This window comes from Branchiostoma lanceolatum, chromosome 5 (assembly GCF_035083965.1).
Source record: "Branchiostoma lanceolatum isolate klBraLanc5 chromosome 5, klBraLanc5.hap2, whole genome shotgun sequence".
NCBI classification, from domain to species: domain Eukaryota; kingdom Metazoa; phylum Chordata; class Leptocardii; order Amphioxiformes; family Branchiostomatidae; genus Branchiostoma; species Branchiostoma lanceolatum.
Genome location: NC_089726.1, coordinates 12,837,160 through 12,855,987, shown reverse-complemented (window position 1 = coordinate 12,855,987; position 18,828 = coordinate 12,837,160). Strand labels below are relative to the sequence as shown.

Genomic DNA, 18,828 nt, shown 5'->3' with positions numbered 1-18,828 from the left:
ATACCTGTTTTTGCTTTGTGACACCAAAATATGCAGAAGAAAGAATAGCAATGTCTGTATTCTTCTAAGAGCAGTAGAGGCAACAGTGAAAGTTGTTTTCGAAAATGCATATCAACTTACCAAGTACTGCCCATAACCAAGGTCTGAATTTACTTGTAAGTTGATCAGACAATTACACACTAGATTTCAGTGTCTTCCATTATTGTGTCAACCCAGTAAGTATGGAAAGAAAGACAACTAATATCAAACAGTTCAGAAATGAAAGCACTTTTACAACATCGGGTCTGTTTCAAATTTTATGAGAGGCCTGCACCTAGGATGCCACCTACCTTAATGTGCGGGAACTGCAGTGCCTGCAGGTTGTAAAGGTCAGCAAGAGATTAATGAAAAATTAGCAGGTGTGACCTGCTGCCTACAGGATATGAATAGGATAATGACATGCTGCAAAAGGCAGCAAATTGAATTTTTGCTGGCATGGGTTATTTTCAAGGTCTAAGAAACCTTTTGATTGTTGTAAACCTCCATCAGGCTTTGAATCTTTGATAAAATGATATGGTGATAGCCATGGAGCCCACTCACCAAATCTGTTTTGGTTAGTGTTAGGCAGCAGCAAATCCAAAGATTTGAATAGAAAAAGGGTATGTTTGAAACTTGTGTTAGCAGAATGAGTGATTTCAACCCCTAAATGCACAATTTTTTTGCATCATATTCAGAGGCGGCGGCACGATATTTTGAATGGGGGGGCGAGATAAGTTGAGATGAAATCTCACTAAGACGAGCGCCGAAGGCGCGAGGCGTCGCGCCGAAGGCGCGACAATACTAGGGGGGTCCGGGGGTATGCTCCCCCGGGAAATTTTGAAATCTAGACCCTCTGAAATGCTATTTCATGCATTCTGAGGGGCAAATTTTGTTGGAAGAGTAAGCTAAGTTTCATGACATCGTTATTTGTAAAAAAAATGCTGAAGGGTTTCAGCTTGATTTGGGGGGAACGTCGCCCTCCCGACATAGCACGACATGCTCCCACAGGAAAATTTAGAATTCTTGACCCATTGAAACGCTATTTCCTGAACTCTGAGGGGCAAATTTTGATGGTAAAGTAATCTAAGTTTAATGACATCTCTATATGTGAAAAAAAATGCTGAAGGGTTTCAGCTTGAGTTTTGTTGGACGACGCACACCCGACATATGATTTTTCCGCCGGAGCGCGACATTGAAAACTTTGAAATTTTGACCCGGAAACGCTGTTTCCTGAATTTTGAGGGGCAAATTTTGCTGACAAAGTAAGCTAAAAAGTTTGATGACATCTCTATATGTGAAAAAATACAGACGGGTTTCAGCTTGGGTTTTGGGGTGCGACGCCCTCGAGCCCTCCCGACATATTTTTCGCCGGCGGCAACGTTCTTCTCCGGGAAAATTTTGAAATCTTGACGCCCTGAAATGCTTTTTCCTGAATTTTGAGAGGCAACTTTTGCTGATAGATTGAACAAATACAGAAGGGTTTCAGCATGAGCTTTGGAGGGCGACGCTGTCCCGACATATACGCCGGCGGCGCAACAATCCTAGTGCGCAGCAATCCTAGTATGCTAACGTACGTCAGAGAAAATTGTGAAATCTTGACCCGCTGAAACGCTATTTCCTGCATTTTGAGATACAAATTTTGTTGGTAGAGTAAGGTAAGTTAAGAAAATCTCTGTTAGTGAAAAGATTCATGAGGGTTTCAGCTTGATTTTTTGGGGGGGCGACGCCCCCCCAACATATTTTTCGGGGGGGCAGCCGCCCCCCTTGCCCCCCCTGTGCCGCCGCCACTGATATTCATAGCTTCAGTTTTTACATCAACAGCCTATTTCATGACCCATGAATTTTTTTACCTTTTTGGCAGTGAGACCTCTCCATATAGCCTCTACCAGGCTCCGCCGGATGGCTGGAAAAATAGTAGAAATTGGCCGTAATAGAGTGAATAGTGTGCCAAGGGAGTTAGCTACGGAGGGAGTACATTCTGCCATCAACGGAGCCTGTCGGGACACGGCATCTATAAAGGGTATCAAATTAATCCCCCGATTATCTGTACAAAGGAACTAACTCAGCGCTGAAGATCATTTAGGTCGTAAATCGCTCAGCGCGCAGTGTGGCGCGGCCGGGCCTGTGTGTAGGCAAGCCAGCTGTGTGTGGGACAAAGGTCACACGCGGGTGGCAGCAGAACGCACCAAAAATTATATTCTGTATCAAGATGCTTGCATTCTCGGTATTTCCTCGCTAAAATATAATAGAAACATTTTCATTTGTTGAACAAATGGTCTAAAGTCGATTTTTTTTCTGCAACGAAATGTAAGATGTTTATTGTTTACGAGATATTTACGTTACTGTGCGGTTAATCTGCAGCGAACAAGCGGGGAAATACGGTAGACATTTTTTCCTTGTTGAATTCAGCCAAACTGCGCATTTTAGAGGCTTATGGTGGCAACAAACGGTTCGGGCTGGTTGAGGCAGGACGGTGTGGCCTGAAAACAAAATGTTTTACCGGCCGATGCCTCCGTCAGAAGTCTGACGAATACAGAAATCTCCACGACGGCATCGGGCCGAGCCAGGCCGGGCCCTGCCGCAAACTCGTAGCCAAACATTCCCGGGTTCATTATACCCACGCGGCGCACACGCGTACGATCGACTACCATCGCAGTACAAAAACTGTCACAGATAACTACATCAGAGGACAAAAAATATCGCTTAAACTACGATGTAGGGCACTGGTCTTGACCGTTATGACTTCAAACTTTCGTGATCTCTGACACTTCCTGTCCACATGTTCACTGGTGGGCTGCTCCTGTCCGGGCCGTCACGGGCGAGTCGGAAAGCAATAAAAGGATTATTTAGCTACTTCGCACCTATTAGATAGCGATTAGTGGACATCAAACGAGATGCCGTGTCCCGACAGGCTCCGTCGATGGCAGAATGTACTCCCTCCGTAGCTAACTCCCTTGGCACACTATTCACTCTATTACGGCCAATTTCTACTATTTTTCCAGCCATCCGGCGGAGCCTGGTAGAGGCTACTCTCCATATACCTACATGTACATTATGTTTATGGAGAACCCTCTTCTATTACACAGAAGCCATATGTTCCTCCTCCCCGCATTTCTTGCATGCAGACCAATCATGCCCAGATCCTAGCCTTCGCAGGCTTTCAAAGGCTTATTAGGCACACAAGCCTTGCTTTTTGATGTCGGGCACTCTGCTGCATTTTGCGGCCTGTAGTTTGAGCTTTCCCTTTATGCCCCCTGAGGGATAGATTATATTTTCTCGGAGGATTGTAATATCACGGATGAGAGCTGTGCAGCTGTTGGTGGCTGAAAACTGGGGGTCAGACAATCACCCAAGTTTCTCTGCCATTTATGTTCAAGGAATCCTACAGCTGCAGGGGAAAGGCAAGAAGGGGACGCCGTCCAAACAGCCGATCCTTCCCATGGCTCAGGACGGGTTGCTGGGGCGACGGGCTGCCGACTACGGGTACCAAGGGCCGCCATCTCACCTGAGGACTGCCGACCTGGCGGAAAATGGCAGACAAGGTGAGTCAAAGAGAGACACTGTGGAGAATATATGGCAGTAGAGAATGACATATTGGCGTGTTAGCTGTGTCTGATATCTAGGTTTGTATGGTGGATTTGTCTCAAGGTAGGCTAATTTCTCTTTCCCAAAACATCAAGAAAGAATTTTAATTGAGGTTGGTAGGCAGGTAACCATAACACCTTCTCAAATTACTTGCACAGAGTTAAAGTAGGTTAGAAAACATCACAAATTGGGAATTGCACATAATAATCACCACAAACAGCATTTGCCTTTGAGATGAAGCATTTGCTTTGTTTTGTTTTGTTTTGTTTTGTTTGTCATACAAAAACTGCCTGGAGCCACAGTTTTCAAACGTTTTGGTTTCACAAGTTGGAATCCATTTGTACATTCTGTGTAAAAGTGAAGCTAATTTGCATCCGTGATTGTTCTTGACAGCTGCCATCAGCGAGGAATGTTACCAATCCCAGACATTCTCTTATTAAACCCTGGGGGTGGCAAGACATGTAGTACAGCTGCTCTTAACTGGCAAATTCTTCATGTTGGCTGGGATATGTCCCATATTTCTGTTTGCCATATGTTTGTTTCGTTGGCTATGTTATAGACAGGAGCTTTTGGTACCTGTCCCTCAAAACTGGGGCACACCTACACATGTGCCCCGCAGGCATTTCAGTCTAATTACACCCAGGTTCCTTTCTTCTCTTTCTTAAAGACTGGAGCAGAAAATTGAGTTTCTATGTTTTTCTTGTTGCCAGTTTAGCTCTATTGAATTAACCAATTTGTGCCCTCGCAAACAAACATGAAAAAAGATTGAAGAATGAAGAAATGCAAATTTTACCAGTATCAAAATATGTTTCAAAGAATGATTTTGTACCACATGGTAGGGTGAAGACAACTTGTTATGGTGCCAGGTATACTTGAAATTTAGACTTTCGTATTTCTATCTAGACTAATTAGTCTGTGTAGTGAGGTGCAGTGGAGTGATTGTGCTGTGAGACAATCTTGTGCATGTGTCATGAAATGTATATTTGATGAAATATGAAAGAGGACCAAGGATGAAATGTTGCACACATTATTTCTGTCATTAGATACACATTAGCATGTGCAGGTAAGAAAGATGCAACAAGATCCAGTTGCATGGAAAGCCAGTGTACATGGAAGAAAATATATGTAACTCAGACTCTGAGCCTAACATACTGAGATACATACAGATATTTGACATGTCTTGATTCAGTTAATGAAGCAGTCACCATATAAAGAATTTGTCTTGTCATCATAAGCCAAATGTGATGATATGAATACAATATGTTGTAGTCTTTACATCTGGTGATATTACAAACTAGATGTCAACCCACAGTTACAAGTAATGCATTAGAACAACATAATGGCCACTGCAGCTAATTAAGGTTCTCCCAAAGTGATTGAAAGCTTCAAGACTAATGGTAGGCTTTCATGTCCTTAGAGGAAAGTGATATATATTTGGTACACACATCTATCTTATCTATCAAGCTGGATGCCTAACTGTGCATTTTGTGTCAGTTCCACCAGACTTATTTGGGTCACTAGGACAGGTACGGGTCAGGGGGTGACCCCTCATCTACAGTGACTGGCTGTAAAAGAGCAAATAAAACAACAATTTTGGGCATCCTCCTATAGGACTGCTTCAAATGTGGCCAAAGCAAATCAGGCACCTGCAAATAATTGTACAAAAAAATATTGCGGAAAGATTCTCATTGTCTATTTCAATTTCATCGGTGCTGTTTACTCACACAGCCACGCCCAACCCCCCATGTAGACGTACATGTATCTGTAGTTGCCATCATCTGGCAGCCACGGGCTGGGATGAAGGAAAGGTCAACTATCCGGAACATGGCATGTGCCTCCTTTTATCTAAGACCATTTGATGCCTTATGGCTGCTTTACTTCCTAACCCACTACCATTAGATGTAAAAGCCCATTTTCTGTGCCCTTCTAGATGATTTTTGTTGACCTTTCTGTGGATCTTTGATCTCTTGTCATGCAGTCTTAGAGGCTTGGGGTAGATACATTATAGTTATGTATCCACGAGATTAAAGACACAGGTTAAACTTGATTGTACTATCTGAATAGTGCAGCCTCTTCAAAAGTACCGTGTACTAGACCCCATTCCTTACAACCATTTGTTTTTGCAGTATCTCACTTTTGGCCTCTGTCTCGGTTTCTATAGTCTTCTTCAAAAGTGTTTTCAGTTCAGCTCAATCTTTTATCACGAGGCGTGCAATCTAATTCTTTTTTTTTTAAACAGTAGTCTTTCTCAGTACTCTAAGACAAGATTATCTCAATCTGGTTTGTATCAACCTCTATGTACTGACTGCATTCTGTCCTGATTGCATCCTTCCAGCTATCTTTGAGAATATATATAGATGGGTCCATTTCCCAGCCATCCACTAAGATGTTTGAAGTAAGTGAGAAGACTCCTGATGGAAGTAGTCTCTTATAGCTCACCCCTTCAGCAACGACCCCTAGATCCTCTCATTACAGACTGATTTGTTTTCAGTGTGCTTCAAGTAGTGTGTAGGCGTAGTGTTGATTTTCGTGTTTTGTTTTACCACTAGACACCCACCCTGTGTCGTCATATGGCACATTGCCGCGCGCCCCACCCAGGCCTGCTGAGCCCACCATGTACAATGGCTACCAGTTCAACCCACCGAACAGGAGTCCTTCCAGTAAGTGTTGTTTTTATGTCCTTTCATTATTCATAGTGGTGTGTGTATAATCTTCAACATGGTTGAACAGCTGATGTTGTATCTTAAATTAGAGTACAGAAGAACTGCTATCTGAACAGTTTGTAAGTAGTGCTCTTTGAGCAACAAGGAAATATACATAACCGCTGTGTCGTGATCAAGCTGTGGGGAGAACTGTAGGTAAATATTTCCTTTCCTTTCTTAAACTGGCATCCTGTCATTATAAATCATAAGTAATTACTTGCCTTACACTAGGAAACATATCAGAATTATATTTCCAGTATGATAATCTTTCGTCTGATGGCTGAGAGTAGCATAAGCAGTAAAAGGTTGGAATATGACATAACTAAGGCAGATCTTGGCAAAACCAAATTGGTAGAGACGTGTGGTTATGGTGATAAATTGACTCAGCAGCTGCTACAGTTTCGCCTGAAATGAGTTTCTGTGGTTTAAATGTAACCGTTACCTCCCTGAGAAAAAACAAATGGGTGATATTCTGAAGGGTCTTTCCACTGGGCACTGTTATTGGAGAGAGAAATCATCTAGACAATTAAACTTGAAAGTAAATTGTGAAGTGGATACCCTGACTTGTTTTTGTATAGAATGTTAGCTAGTAACATATAACACAATAATGGTATTGTTACCAGTCAGTTTAGGCAAGGATGAAAGACCAAAGTCGTTATCAGATTTAATGAGAGGTGGGCAAAATGGAATAAGACTGGGTTAGTAGACGTGACTGGGTGGTCTTTACTCTCTAGACTGGAGCAGTGAAACTTGAACTATAAATGCTTCACCAATTCCAGGCTGTAAAATATCTAGACATCCCTGACCCTGAAAGCTCTTAGTGGATAAGTTTGAAGATGGATGCGTGTTGGCCAAGTCTTTGCAGAATATCCCGTCCACGTTTGATCACCAGTATATAGCCCTTTTCACCGAATCGTAACAAACAGTCCATCTTTTGATGTATATTTAATGTTTTCCAGGCTGCCAAGGTCAGCAGACATCAGTTTTATGTAGTAGACAAATTGTGTACTCTGTCTTCTTCTAGCTTCAGCAGTAAGGCATAAAACGTTGGGCTAATGAAAACCACGGCCCCAAGTTGTTCCTCCTTCTTACTTTGCTGTTGACACGCCAGCCTCAGGGGTCGGATACCTCAGCATGTTTGTGTTGACCTCCCAGAGGCCTGACCCTGACACCCCCCTCCCCTCTACAGAAACACCAGCTGCATAGTTTCTCCCCCCACAATAACAAACTTGACTGGCTAAGGCACGTGGGAATTGGGTCAAAGGTCAAGTGCTCTGAAATAAGCTATCCAACTTTCCTGGTTGCCAGGAACATTGTTCTGTTAGTAAGTAAACTCATTTTTTCTGAATCTTTTGCATCATTGATAGCATTACAGCAGCTAGGTGTATGCTCTTGTAGAACAGAACTGTTGCCCTTTTTTCTAATTCACAAAAATTACTTATTCCACCTACGTGTGGTAAATGGAACTGGGAGGAGAGTTTAATGAATGTGCAGAATGATTACATTGATCCATAAGAGCTGTTTTTAACTTGAAGGGAACAGTGAAGTCAGTTGTTGTAAAGGCACACCTGGAGTGCAGGTGATCATTTTAAGAGACAAAGACAGGTAGTGTGGCAATGTAAAGGTGGCTTTAACAGTGATGGTGATGTTTGTTATTAGCTATAAAAAGAAGGCTTAAGTGGGTACTTGTGATGGATAGCACACCTGCTGCCCAGGTAATCCTGACAACAGAAGAAGGCAGACATTGTGTAACTTTCACTGTTGGCATCCATGTTGGTTGCTGGCAGCCGTGTATTAGCCATGTTATACATGTGATATAAGGGATTTACATGTATTTATAGGCCGTGAGTTAGCCATATAATTTATATATCATCATCTTCTTGTTATATGGAAATGTTTGCCATGGAACAGGTATGTTAATGTTTAGTAAAAATCTTTTAGCTGTAGACTTAACCTTGTTCAAGAAGGTAATGAAAACTGTCTCATGAAGAAAGAAGTCTCCAGCAAGAAAAGATTTTGTGCAAGACTGCATGTACATGTAGGCACGCCAACAGCAGAAACTGTTTGTGTCAGCTTTGGTTTCAAATGGTTCAGGGCAGGACGTTTCCAAGAAAAGTTATTTGGCATAGGAACTAGAGCTGGGATTTCCTGTTGGAGTGTGTATGTTGTGTTTCTGGGGGCCTGCAGAGGATCAAACACTGTTAACATGAAGAAAGACCTGATCCAGATGATGGGAGCACATCCAGTATTCTCTGGACTAGTCCATTAAAAAGGTTTTGGGAGACAGAAATTCACTGTAGGCCAACGTCCTTCTTTTTGATTAGTGTCCACCCACGGGCTCCTACATATACTTCAAGTTTGTTTACGCACCCTTCTCTTGCCATAAAAGGAATATAATTCATCGTCATACCAGCAAAACGAGTGTCAGGCTAGCTCAAGTTGCCCGAGTAGCCGGTATAATGGCTTTTCATGGCTCTTATCTTATTCCTCATCCCTGCTGTTTTGAAGACTTCTCCTCGTTTCATTTTCTGACAGCCCCAAACCCACCACTTTATCGTAAATCAGTCACGTTGTGTTACATTTCCTGGGTCTAAGCCTCTACTTGACGTAAAGCCATGTTTTCCCTTTGTTTTTGCCCTCGCAGGACTTCCATCCATTATATACCTTTCACTCTCCACAAGTTGGGTATTAAGTAAGATCACAGTGTATGTAAACTGTCCAACATGGCTCGCTCAGATTACCCCTGCACACTTCCCTGAAAATAAATGAACTTGACAGCTATCACCAGGGGCCTGCACAAAATATTGAGAGTTAAAGCTTCAGATAACAGTGATGTATTACGCCTAGAGCACTTCTTACTACTAGGTCGAATGACCTAAACAGAGCTGCTTGGAGCAGTTAAAAATTAAGGCGAATTCTTCCATCCTGCAAACTGAAGCAAGTATGGTAAGTATCCACATCCACATGTAGTGAGATCAGATAATGATTCATCCAAATTTAAGAGTACTTATCTTTAATATATATATGACTCATCAGCTGGATGATGACTAACAAAATATTATCATTACAGCAGGAAAATAAGAATTACAGCATGTGATATGTTATAGATAAGTAAAACATTGTGTAACTGTTGACATCATTGTTTCCTCAGGACCCAACTACGAGGCACCCCCACCCCCAGTGAGGATGGACTCGGAGGTTCCCTCCCCTCCCGTGCGGATAGACCAGCCCCCAAGCGGTGACGAGGCCTGGCAGGAGATGACCATCTTCCTCAGGAGGCAGGAGAGCGGCTTCGGCTTCCGCATCCTGGGGGGACAGGAGGAGGGCAAACCGGTAGGTACTCCCTGGTGAAGGGCATTGTCTTTTACACACTATAGCAGTACGCAATGTATTCAGCTTTTCCTGTAGTTTTGTAGGGACATATTTTAGGAAGCCAGTGCCCCAAAGGACTGCCATTTAGTGATGCCCTTTAAGCACCTTTTGCACTAGAAGAGACAGTTGTCTGGCAAAGTATAGACATTGCCCATTCATGCTTGTTAAGAGCTACATCAAGGTTTCATGGATTGCGAATTGGGACTTTCTGTAGGAGGAACCTCTTTAATCCGAAATTCCATTGCAACCATGCCAAGCTAGAATGTACCAATTATGTCTATATTGACTAACAATGATAATTTTTGCACTGTTATGATTCTTTGTTTATAGATTGCAGATGTAGATAAAGACACTTGAAACAGAATCTTTTTCGAGATGAAAATTGATATGTAGGTCATTGCCAAAGTGGATTCTACCTTGTTACTTGTTACCTGGTTGTGTTTCCCCCATGGATTCACATCCATCAATAATTCAACATTCTTAATGCAGGAAAAGCTTTCATGGAGGCTATTGTGTCTAAGGTGTCTCTAACTGAATTCCTCACATCACCTCTTCTAATGGATGGGGGCTCCTCCGTAGAGATGACTTGCACCTGGTTAATGCAGCTGCTTGTGTTAGAGTGTTAACCCTGACCGTCTGCCTACGCAGGTGTCAATTGGTGCTATAGTCCCGGGAGGAGCTGCGGACTTGGACGGGCGGCTGTTGTCGGGCGACGAGCTGCTGTACGTGGACGGGGTGGCCGTGCAGAACGCCTCGCACCACAAGGTGGTGTCGTTAATGGGCCAGGCCGCGCTGGCGGGGAAGGTGTCGCTGGGAGTGCGGCGCAGACTGCAAGGTACTTTATCTCCTCACAAGGCACACATTTGGCGTATAATGTGTCAGTGAATGGAAGTTGTTTGTCACATACCATGGCTGTTCTTGGACAGTGTGGACACAACAAACTAGAGTCAAAGTTTCATGAGCAATTATAAATGTGAAGTTGATTTTACAATTGTTTCAACAAAGGCACTTTATCTCCTGAAATATTAGAGTTGATATGGCATGCAAGAAAATCCATGAACACTGCAACTCTTTGTTTTCCTGGCCTTCAGTGATAACATTTTCGGAATCTAAATATCTTATCACTTAGATTTCACCTGTAACATGCTATCTATTCCTCCTGTCACGGGTTCATTAACTCTTATCTTTCACAACAACATTGCATGAAATGCCAGGTTACAAAGTTCCCTGTTCTCCCTGCTGCAGACATGGTGAGTCAGCCCCCAGCCAGACCAGCCATGGTGAACGACTTCAGGCCTCCCCCACCTGTCACCTCACCTGTCATCACCTACCCGTATGATGTCACTGTTCTCAGGAACGAGACGGAAGGATTCGGCTTTGTCATCACTTCGTCAGCGGCAAAAAGTGGGGCCAAAATTGGTAAGGATCTAGGTATTTCTGTTTTTACCCGCTACTCCAGTTTCATTGCGTGTGAAGGTGAAGTAGAGCCTAAAACATAATCCATAGCTCTTCACTTCCTTTGTCTTGAATCATTAGGTAGGATGTAATACTAAACATTACCTGACAAGTCAGATTTGATTTTGCTTTGCCTACCACTGGTATGTTATGTCACTGTGTTAGAATTTGTGATGTTTGAAAAGGGTCGGTGTAATACAAGAGAGTACTACCAACACCAGTCTAATTAACTGTCTGGAGGTTTTTGTCAACATCATAGGCTTATTGTATTGTTAGACGAGTTACATGTATGGTAGAGCTAGAAGTAAGCAACTTTGTAACCTTGGGTCCTGCATACCTTCTCAGCAAAAGGTCGAGGCTAAGGTTGCCAGGGAAAATTGGGTTAGATGTGGGTGGAAAGTAATGAAGGAGTGGGCTGGAGGGATTATGGAGGATTGCTCCGAGCCTTTCTAGTGAAAGATCCACCCTTAGATGTATTGGTGTTCAGCCAACTTGTGATTAGTGAGTATCAGTTGTGGTTAGGGAGTATTTATTGAAGGGTTGATGTCTTAACTGCCAAGAATGACATGGAATTTATTACCAGAGCCTACATTAAGGTTGGTGCAGGGAAGAGTAGACAGATTGAGAATGAGTCTTCTAGAGAAGATTGTGACAGATCATCTTCTGAATTGGTGATAGCACTACAGTATATATTTATGAGCTCCTCCTATCTGCTAAGAGTGGTATTGCAAGGAACATGTTGTGCCAATCAAGTTGAAAAGTATCCCAGACGTCTTGATAAGACGCATAAGGGTGGCACCCATCTCCATTTCTGTAGCCCTTGGGCCACACATTTGTGGAAGTCACAACAGCTGGGGGCTGGTTGGCTGGTAGTGATGCATGTTTAACTTCCATACTCTTTCCCAGATGCTGAGTGCTAAGCAGAGAAAGCAGTATGTAAGTCTTTGGTATGACCCGGCCAAGATCAAACTCACAACCCACCATCTACTCACTAGGCCAATAGGTAGTGGGTGGTGAAAAATAGGATGTGAAGTCATGGCTGATTGTGATCATGTTTTCCCCCCTCAGGCCGAATCATCCCCAGCAGTCCTGCTGAGCGCTGCGGCCAGCTCGCAGTGGGAGACCACCTGGTGGCGGTTAATGGGATCAGCATACTCAACCTGACACACAGCGAGATCGTCCACATCATTAAGGAGTCTGGGCTGAGGGTCACGCTCAAGATCGCTCCCCCGGATGGTGAGAGGGCAGCTCTGCTAGGCTGACTTTGCATTCTGTGATTCTAAGCATTGTTCGTTTTTTGCCCACACATTTTGTGGACAATTTTGTTCTCTACGGCATGCTACCATAAATGGTAAAAGTTTGAGATGAACAGCACATTGGAGCCCAGCCTTCCTTGTTTGTTCCAATGTACTCTGCATGTCTTTCATCACTTGTTGGCACCAACAATGAATTTGGCTTGTGGCATGCCACACGTCAGAAATCACCTTCATTTGAACTCTGTAGATTTCCACACAACTCCCATTACTCTTTTTGCCATGTGCATCCAATTACACATACCATACAGCCTTGAGATGGACAGGATATTTGTGCAGTAGGGTTTGTCATGTGGGGGCGTGTACAGTAAAGGCAACATATCATTTATAGACTTCAAATCAATATTACATGTGTGAATGAGAAGTGCCTGTTAATCTGTGCCTCATTATTTTGTTCTGCTGATACCGACACAGTAGTTTAGACTTAAGAGGTACATATAGCAGTACAGACAGTTGATGCTATTAAACCTGACCTTCATGACTTGTTGAATATCATCATGTCATCTTCATTTTCCCACAGATCCCGGTACTCCAGGTGCAGCTCCTACAGTAAGACATGGTTCATTTCTTTTCGCTGGAGATATATGTCACAAAACAGGGGAAAATACTTTCACTGTGGCAAAGATTGTCACAATTTCATAACAGTGATAGAAAGATCAAATGATTAAAAAGAAAAACACGTTGACATTGAGAATTTGACTTAATGAAAAGCTGATTTTTCAACAGTCTCTATTTTGACATTTTGTGTATGGACAAACTTTGACCAACATTCCCCTGTTGTTACAGAACAATGGCAGCATGATGAATGCTGTGGCTACTCCTGCCATAGCAGACCAGACTAACGACAGCTTCGGGGAAGGGCAGAAGGAGAGGTGAGCGGTGGCAGCCTTCATCCTACACATGTTACTACTTAATCATTAACTAACAATTTATGGAGGAACCTACATGTAATTTTGCTAGCAAAAGGGGGTTATGAAGAAAAGCTCTGAAGCAAACTGCTTGTGTTTTTCTGTACAGAACGAGAGAAGAAATCCTGGAGTGGCACCGTAAGGAGATGCAGAAACGTGAAGACCTGATCAGGCGGCAGCAGTCCACCCCTACCCTGCCGCCTCAAGCCCAGCACTCTCCCTACCAACAGCAACACTCTCCGGGACTCCCTCCACCCCAGCAGCACTCCCCCGGTCTTCCCCCACCCCAGCGACACTCCCCAGGCCTGCCCCCACCCCAGCACCACTCCCCTGCCCAGCCCTCGTTCCCTCCCCACCAGCCGTTGTCAGTGCAGACACACTACCCACCCACGTCTCAGATGCAGCATCCCCCCTCCCCCAGGAGAGTGGGGCCACCTTCCTCTCCGGGCAGGAAATCAAATGTATCACAGGTAAGAAAAACGTTTTTCTTGTCAGTTTTATCGCATCTTCACAAACTTCAGTGTGACAAGACCTTTTGACGAAATATTTGAACGATAACAAACATCTTTCTTCACCTCGGTAAAGTCAGATCTCGTTTTTGAGTTCTCTTGTCACGTGACGGCTGATGTTGATTATCATGTGACATTCAAGATCTTTGCTGTGCCAGTTAAGGTAGCCATTTACAGACCTACTCTTACACCTTTCTTTAGGAATCCACGGGGAAGGAGGAGTACCATATGGTATCTGTGCAGCGAGGTGTGCGAGGTTTCGGGTTCAGTATACGCGGCGGCAAAGAGTTCACCATGCCGTTGTTTGTTCTGAGGATTGCGGATGACGGGCCGGCTGCTAGGGAGGGAAGGCTGAGGGTAAGAACGATTCTGACTGTACCGGATATGCATTACAATAAGTTAACAACTATAAGACTCTCCTTCAAGCATGCTAATGTATGTACACAGCATAGACCTTTAAGGGTTCCAAATGTGTTGTGGTAAGTGCTATTCTGTGTTTCACTTTGAAACAAGACTGTCTCTACTGCTTAGTCTTATTTGGTTGGGTGAAACTAATTGTATATATAGGAAAAGCCATCAACTGACTGGTATTACGATAGCTATGTACTCTCTGCTGAGTTGCCCTGGGTAATTTTTGACACTTTTCCCCAGGTTGGAGACCAGATTATGGAAATCAACGGGCGCAATACCAACGGCATACTGCACGCAGATGCTATAGAGATGATCAAGAGTGGAGGAAGTGTTGTCAGGCTGTTTGTGAAGAGGGGAGGAAAAGTGCCAAATTTAGGTAAGGATTGTAATGGGCAGCCCTTTGTCCTTCTGCCCAGCACGTCATAACCCTCTCTGCTAACTTCCTCTATGACCAATACATCTATGTCGACGAGTTCACAGCAGTGAAATAGTCCAGTAATAAGATTTCCAATTTTGTCCCTTTCATGTGCTTAAAGTTTGGTCTTGATTTGTTTTAGAAAGTTGAAATCAGAGTTAGGCCCAAAAGTTAGTCCCCAACTACAATGAAAGCTAGTATTGTGAATTGCAACTTATGCACTGCAAATTTCCCATTGCAGATGTCCCACCAGTCCCCTCTCCCGTGGGTCAGCAGCCACCCACACCACCCATCCGGATGTCCTCTGGGATCACACCCAACGGTCCCCTTCCTAAACAGTCAGCCAACAGCCCCCATGGCTCCACGTACAGCTGGGACGGTCACAACCCACCTTACCAACCCAACATGTACAACCGACCCAGCTCCAGCACCATGGGTCGACAGCCCAGTTCCAACTACATGGACCCCAGAAGTGTGAACTACGACAGGATGGGTCGACATCCCAGCACGTCGTACATGGACCCCACGTCACGGCCCGGTCCCCCGGAGTACACCCGGCCCCCAGCTTCTCAACCAGACCCACGGGCAATGAATTACGCCGACATGCGTTACACGCAAGGGTACGGGCAACCGTACATGGTGGACTCCTCGGGACGGAGGGACTATGTGGACCCGCCCATCAGGCAGCCTCCACAGACTTATGTTGATTCCATGGGTAGGCCACACCCAAGGTACTGAGTACATACCATAAGCAACAGCACTGGCTGCCAAACTGGAACTACTGAATTCTGTATATATATATACATATACATGTAGGCTTCTCTTCCCATTGGAGAGCCATTTAGTTTTGATGAAGAAATGAAGACCTGGAGTATGTATGTTGAGTTTGCTTTTAAGTTATCTGTTGTCACTGTCGAGATGATTGTTGTGTGGAAAAGCAGAAGTTAGTTTGTTGTTACAGAAGTGTGGAGCATCAGTTGTTGACAGAAAGGACTCACCATTCCACTTCAGTGTACTTACAATTCAACTGTTATCATTTTCTCATGTTTTGTTAAGAAACTGTATTTACTCAAACCATTGTTAGTCTTTCTTATATATTTCACCACTTCTCACCACATGGAAGCACTACAGTGACCACATCAAGTTTAACCTCAAGAACAGACGTAATTTCATATTATTTTATCTTATGTTACAACCGGCTGCCAATTATTATCCAAGATCTCAGACTGTAAAATTACCCCAAAAATGTATGCCACATATCTAATAACACATGGTGTAGCTGTACTCAGTACTCATTCATAAATGTGGCACACTTTTTCATACAGCACAGAACCACCATGAAACATTCTGTATTCCACATGTTGATGATAGTCAATAGCTGTAGTAAGATCATATCATTTGATGTTTTTGTTTTGGTTAACAAAGAGTTGGTAATTGATTCGATTTGGGAAAATGTGCTATTTACCAAACGACTTTTAAAACTTTCACTGGCTATGCTGTCACCAATATTGAAAGCATTAGAATTTTCTAGCTATTTGACAAAATATTGATGTGTTTTATTTTGTATTTTTTATTTTTAAGAATATTTTACGAAGTCCATGGTTGCTTGTTTACTAACGAACCAGAGTTAGGATACAAACTTGACCCTTACAGATTTTGGCTTGTACATAAAGAAAGAAGTTTCTGGTGCAAATACCATATGTAAGATATGATTAGGGCAGCACTACTTGATAACAGAAGATCTGCTAGTTTTGTAGAAGAAATGTTTATTTTCTACCATGTAGTAGATTTGACAAGAAGTACTAGCATTTCATGTGTATGTATATCTCAGGTCTTGTATATGTCTGAAGCTCAATACAACTTTGAACTCATTGTTGAGTGAATAGACTTTCAGTGTTTTTGTAACATGACTCATAACCTAACAGCTCACAAAGTATTAAAAAATCAATCTTCATAATACAATGCTGGCTAAATGTATCCCACAGCAATAGTTATTTGAAGAGTTTCTGCATTAAAAGAAAAATGGAAATATTTTCAGTGGCAGGGCAGCTGTTTCAAATCAATGGATACAAGATATTAAAAAATGCTGATAAATTCAATCATTTGCAAGTTCCGAAGTTGAGTGCAAAGATGCTAAACAACATAGTTCATTTTGGTAATTTGAGTGAAAATCATTGTCATGAAACAAAAAAGGTAACAAACCATCCTGTTTCCCCTTATATGGCCTGTAACGCTAGTGAAACCCATTTTGTTGTTAGTGATGTCTTTTTGGCAGCTATGTATCCCTGAAGACCTTGGCATGCTAATCAATTTAGAGGGAAGGAAACTGGTATGTGATTGACCTCCCTTCTTAGGATGTGAGCCTCTAAATGTCAGAATGGCATTTGTGTACCAAGATGATGTGGACTTCGACACTTTGTCTGCTTTCTAAGACGTTTATGCTAGCATCGGCCATTTTCACAATAATGAATTGTGTTATTTTCAATGCCCTGTCCATGATTGGATTAGAAAAGAATAGCTGTAATACAGACAGAAGCCTCTAGGTGGCACTCTGAATCGAGTCTCAGATAAATCAGAAAGGAGCCTTTATAAGATCTGCTTGTGGATATCCAATGTTGAGTCCTGTTGACACATTTTTTTACTGTTTCAAACAATATTATCTATGTTTGCCGGCTACCACCTTTTATTCTCCTGAATATGTCATCATACTTGTAAATAACACCTACCATGTATATGTTGATCTCTTTTGTAACGTGCCCTAATCTTGACCACAATTTTTATGTATAGAATTTCTAAGAATATAAACAAGGCATTTTGATAGATTCTTGGATTAACATCTAAAAAGGGCCATGATTGGCTGCTGACCTATTTGTGCAGACCAATGAGATCAACCTGATTCTTGCCAATGGAACAGTCTCATTAAACAGTTGCCTTACAGTTAACCTGTTGTTTCAAGTGTGTGTCTTCTTTACTGTAAATGTCAAAACTTTAGTGGTGGTTTTATTTTCATGGTGACCTCTCCACTGCAAATTCATGACACTGCGAATTGTTTCAATCCCGAATATAAAACACTGCGACCCTCTTTTTTTCCTCCTACCGTGAAATACAACCACCGCAAAAGTAAATGAATTTTATAGTGTAGTTCAAATATGGGTGCAGCCTAGAGTACTGCAGTTAATGACCATGGCACACACATCAGCAATGTTTGCTTGTATCATTCTTGTGGAGAATTTTCAAGTTAATCAGAAGGTGGGCAAGCATAATTTCATTAGGCCACACATATTTGAGTTCACTGGCCCAAGTGCATTCACCTCTTCTGTTTAAAACAAGCATGGCACTAGAAGAAAAAGCAATTATTCTGAGTTGGTTTGGTAACAGCTAAATGCAAATGCTGCTAATAGTGATGAAAGTAGTCAATGATTTTTCATTTCTGATGACTTATTATGGTGAACTCTAGTCTGAGTACATTTAGAATACATCAGACTGAGAAGCAGTTTGATTCCTTCCAGTTTGATCCAAGTATAGCCTTTATCCTGTGATGGATGATAAAATCACATAGCATGGTGATCTTATTACCTTAAAGCCCGATGAATTAATAATGACAGGCTAGAGCCCTGATAACAAATATTGTACCATGTCATGTAGTATAAAGATAAACACAGCAAATACTGCCTTCTAGATCCAAATTCTATAGACCCTTTTTCTGATTTCATGGTAAATTTCTCAATGATACTAAATGAATAACTGGTTATTGCGCACATAATCTGATTAGAAGAAGATAGAAAGATCCCTCTTCTCTCACCATATGAGACATTCCTGTTGATCGAATGGTCCTCTTTTTTTTTCTTCAATTTCACAAGTAGATGACAACACTGAATGATGCAAAGTACATATACATGTATAACCACCATTAAGTGGTCTGATTTGGGTCGATCAAACAATTAACCCCATCCATTTGGCGGCAGGAGACTTCCGTGGGTCAATTTGCCACTTTTAAATTGCATTTTGGCAGACGTCACTTGGGTGATTCAAGGTTGTGCAAACCTGGAAACCTAGGGCAACATGTTGCGAGGATAACAACAGTATCTGGACCACTTTGGCTCGGTAAAACTCCTCTACTTTAATATCTACATATGTCGA

The 18,828-nt window shown here is 42.6% G+C and overlaps 1 protein-coding gene across 7 annotated transcripts in view; it reads left to right on the top strand.

The window, feature by feature from the left end:
* Window positions 1–17,630, top strand: part of LOC136435224 (membrane-associated guanylate kinase, WW and PDZ domain-containing protein 2-like) — an 86,043-nt gene extending 68,413 nt beyond the window's left edge. For all 7 annotated transcript variants that reach the window (XM_066428523.1, XM_066428526.1, XM_066428527.1 and 4 more), the window contains 12 exons: window positions 3,396–3,560; window positions 6,153–6,263; window positions 9,457–9,638; window positions 10,326–10,512; window positions 10,923–11,096; window positions 12,201–12,368; window positions 12,966–12,994; window positions 13,232–13,317; window positions 13,463–13,823; window positions 14,064–14,219; window positions 14,514–14,649; window positions 14,930–17,630. In XM_066428523.1, the coding sequence (XP_066284620.1) occupies window positions 3,396–3,560; window positions 6,153–6,263; window positions 9,457–9,638; window positions 10,326–10,512; window positions 10,923–11,096; window positions 12,201–12,368; window positions 12,966–12,994; window positions 13,232–13,317; window positions 13,463–13,823; window positions 14,064–14,219; window positions 14,514–14,649; window positions 14,930–15,426 (2,252 nt within the window). In that variant the 3' untranslated portion in view covers window positions 15,427–17,630. The remainder of the gene's footprint in view (window positions 1–3,395; window positions 3,561–6,152; window positions 6,264–9,456; window positions 9,639–10,325; window positions 10,513–10,922; window positions 11,097–12,200; window positions 12,369–12,965; window positions 12,995–13,231; window positions 13,318–13,462; window positions 13,824–14,063; window positions 14,220–14,513; window positions 14,650–14,929) is intronic.
* The last annotated feature ends 1,198 nt before the right edge of the window (window positions 17,631–18,828 follow it).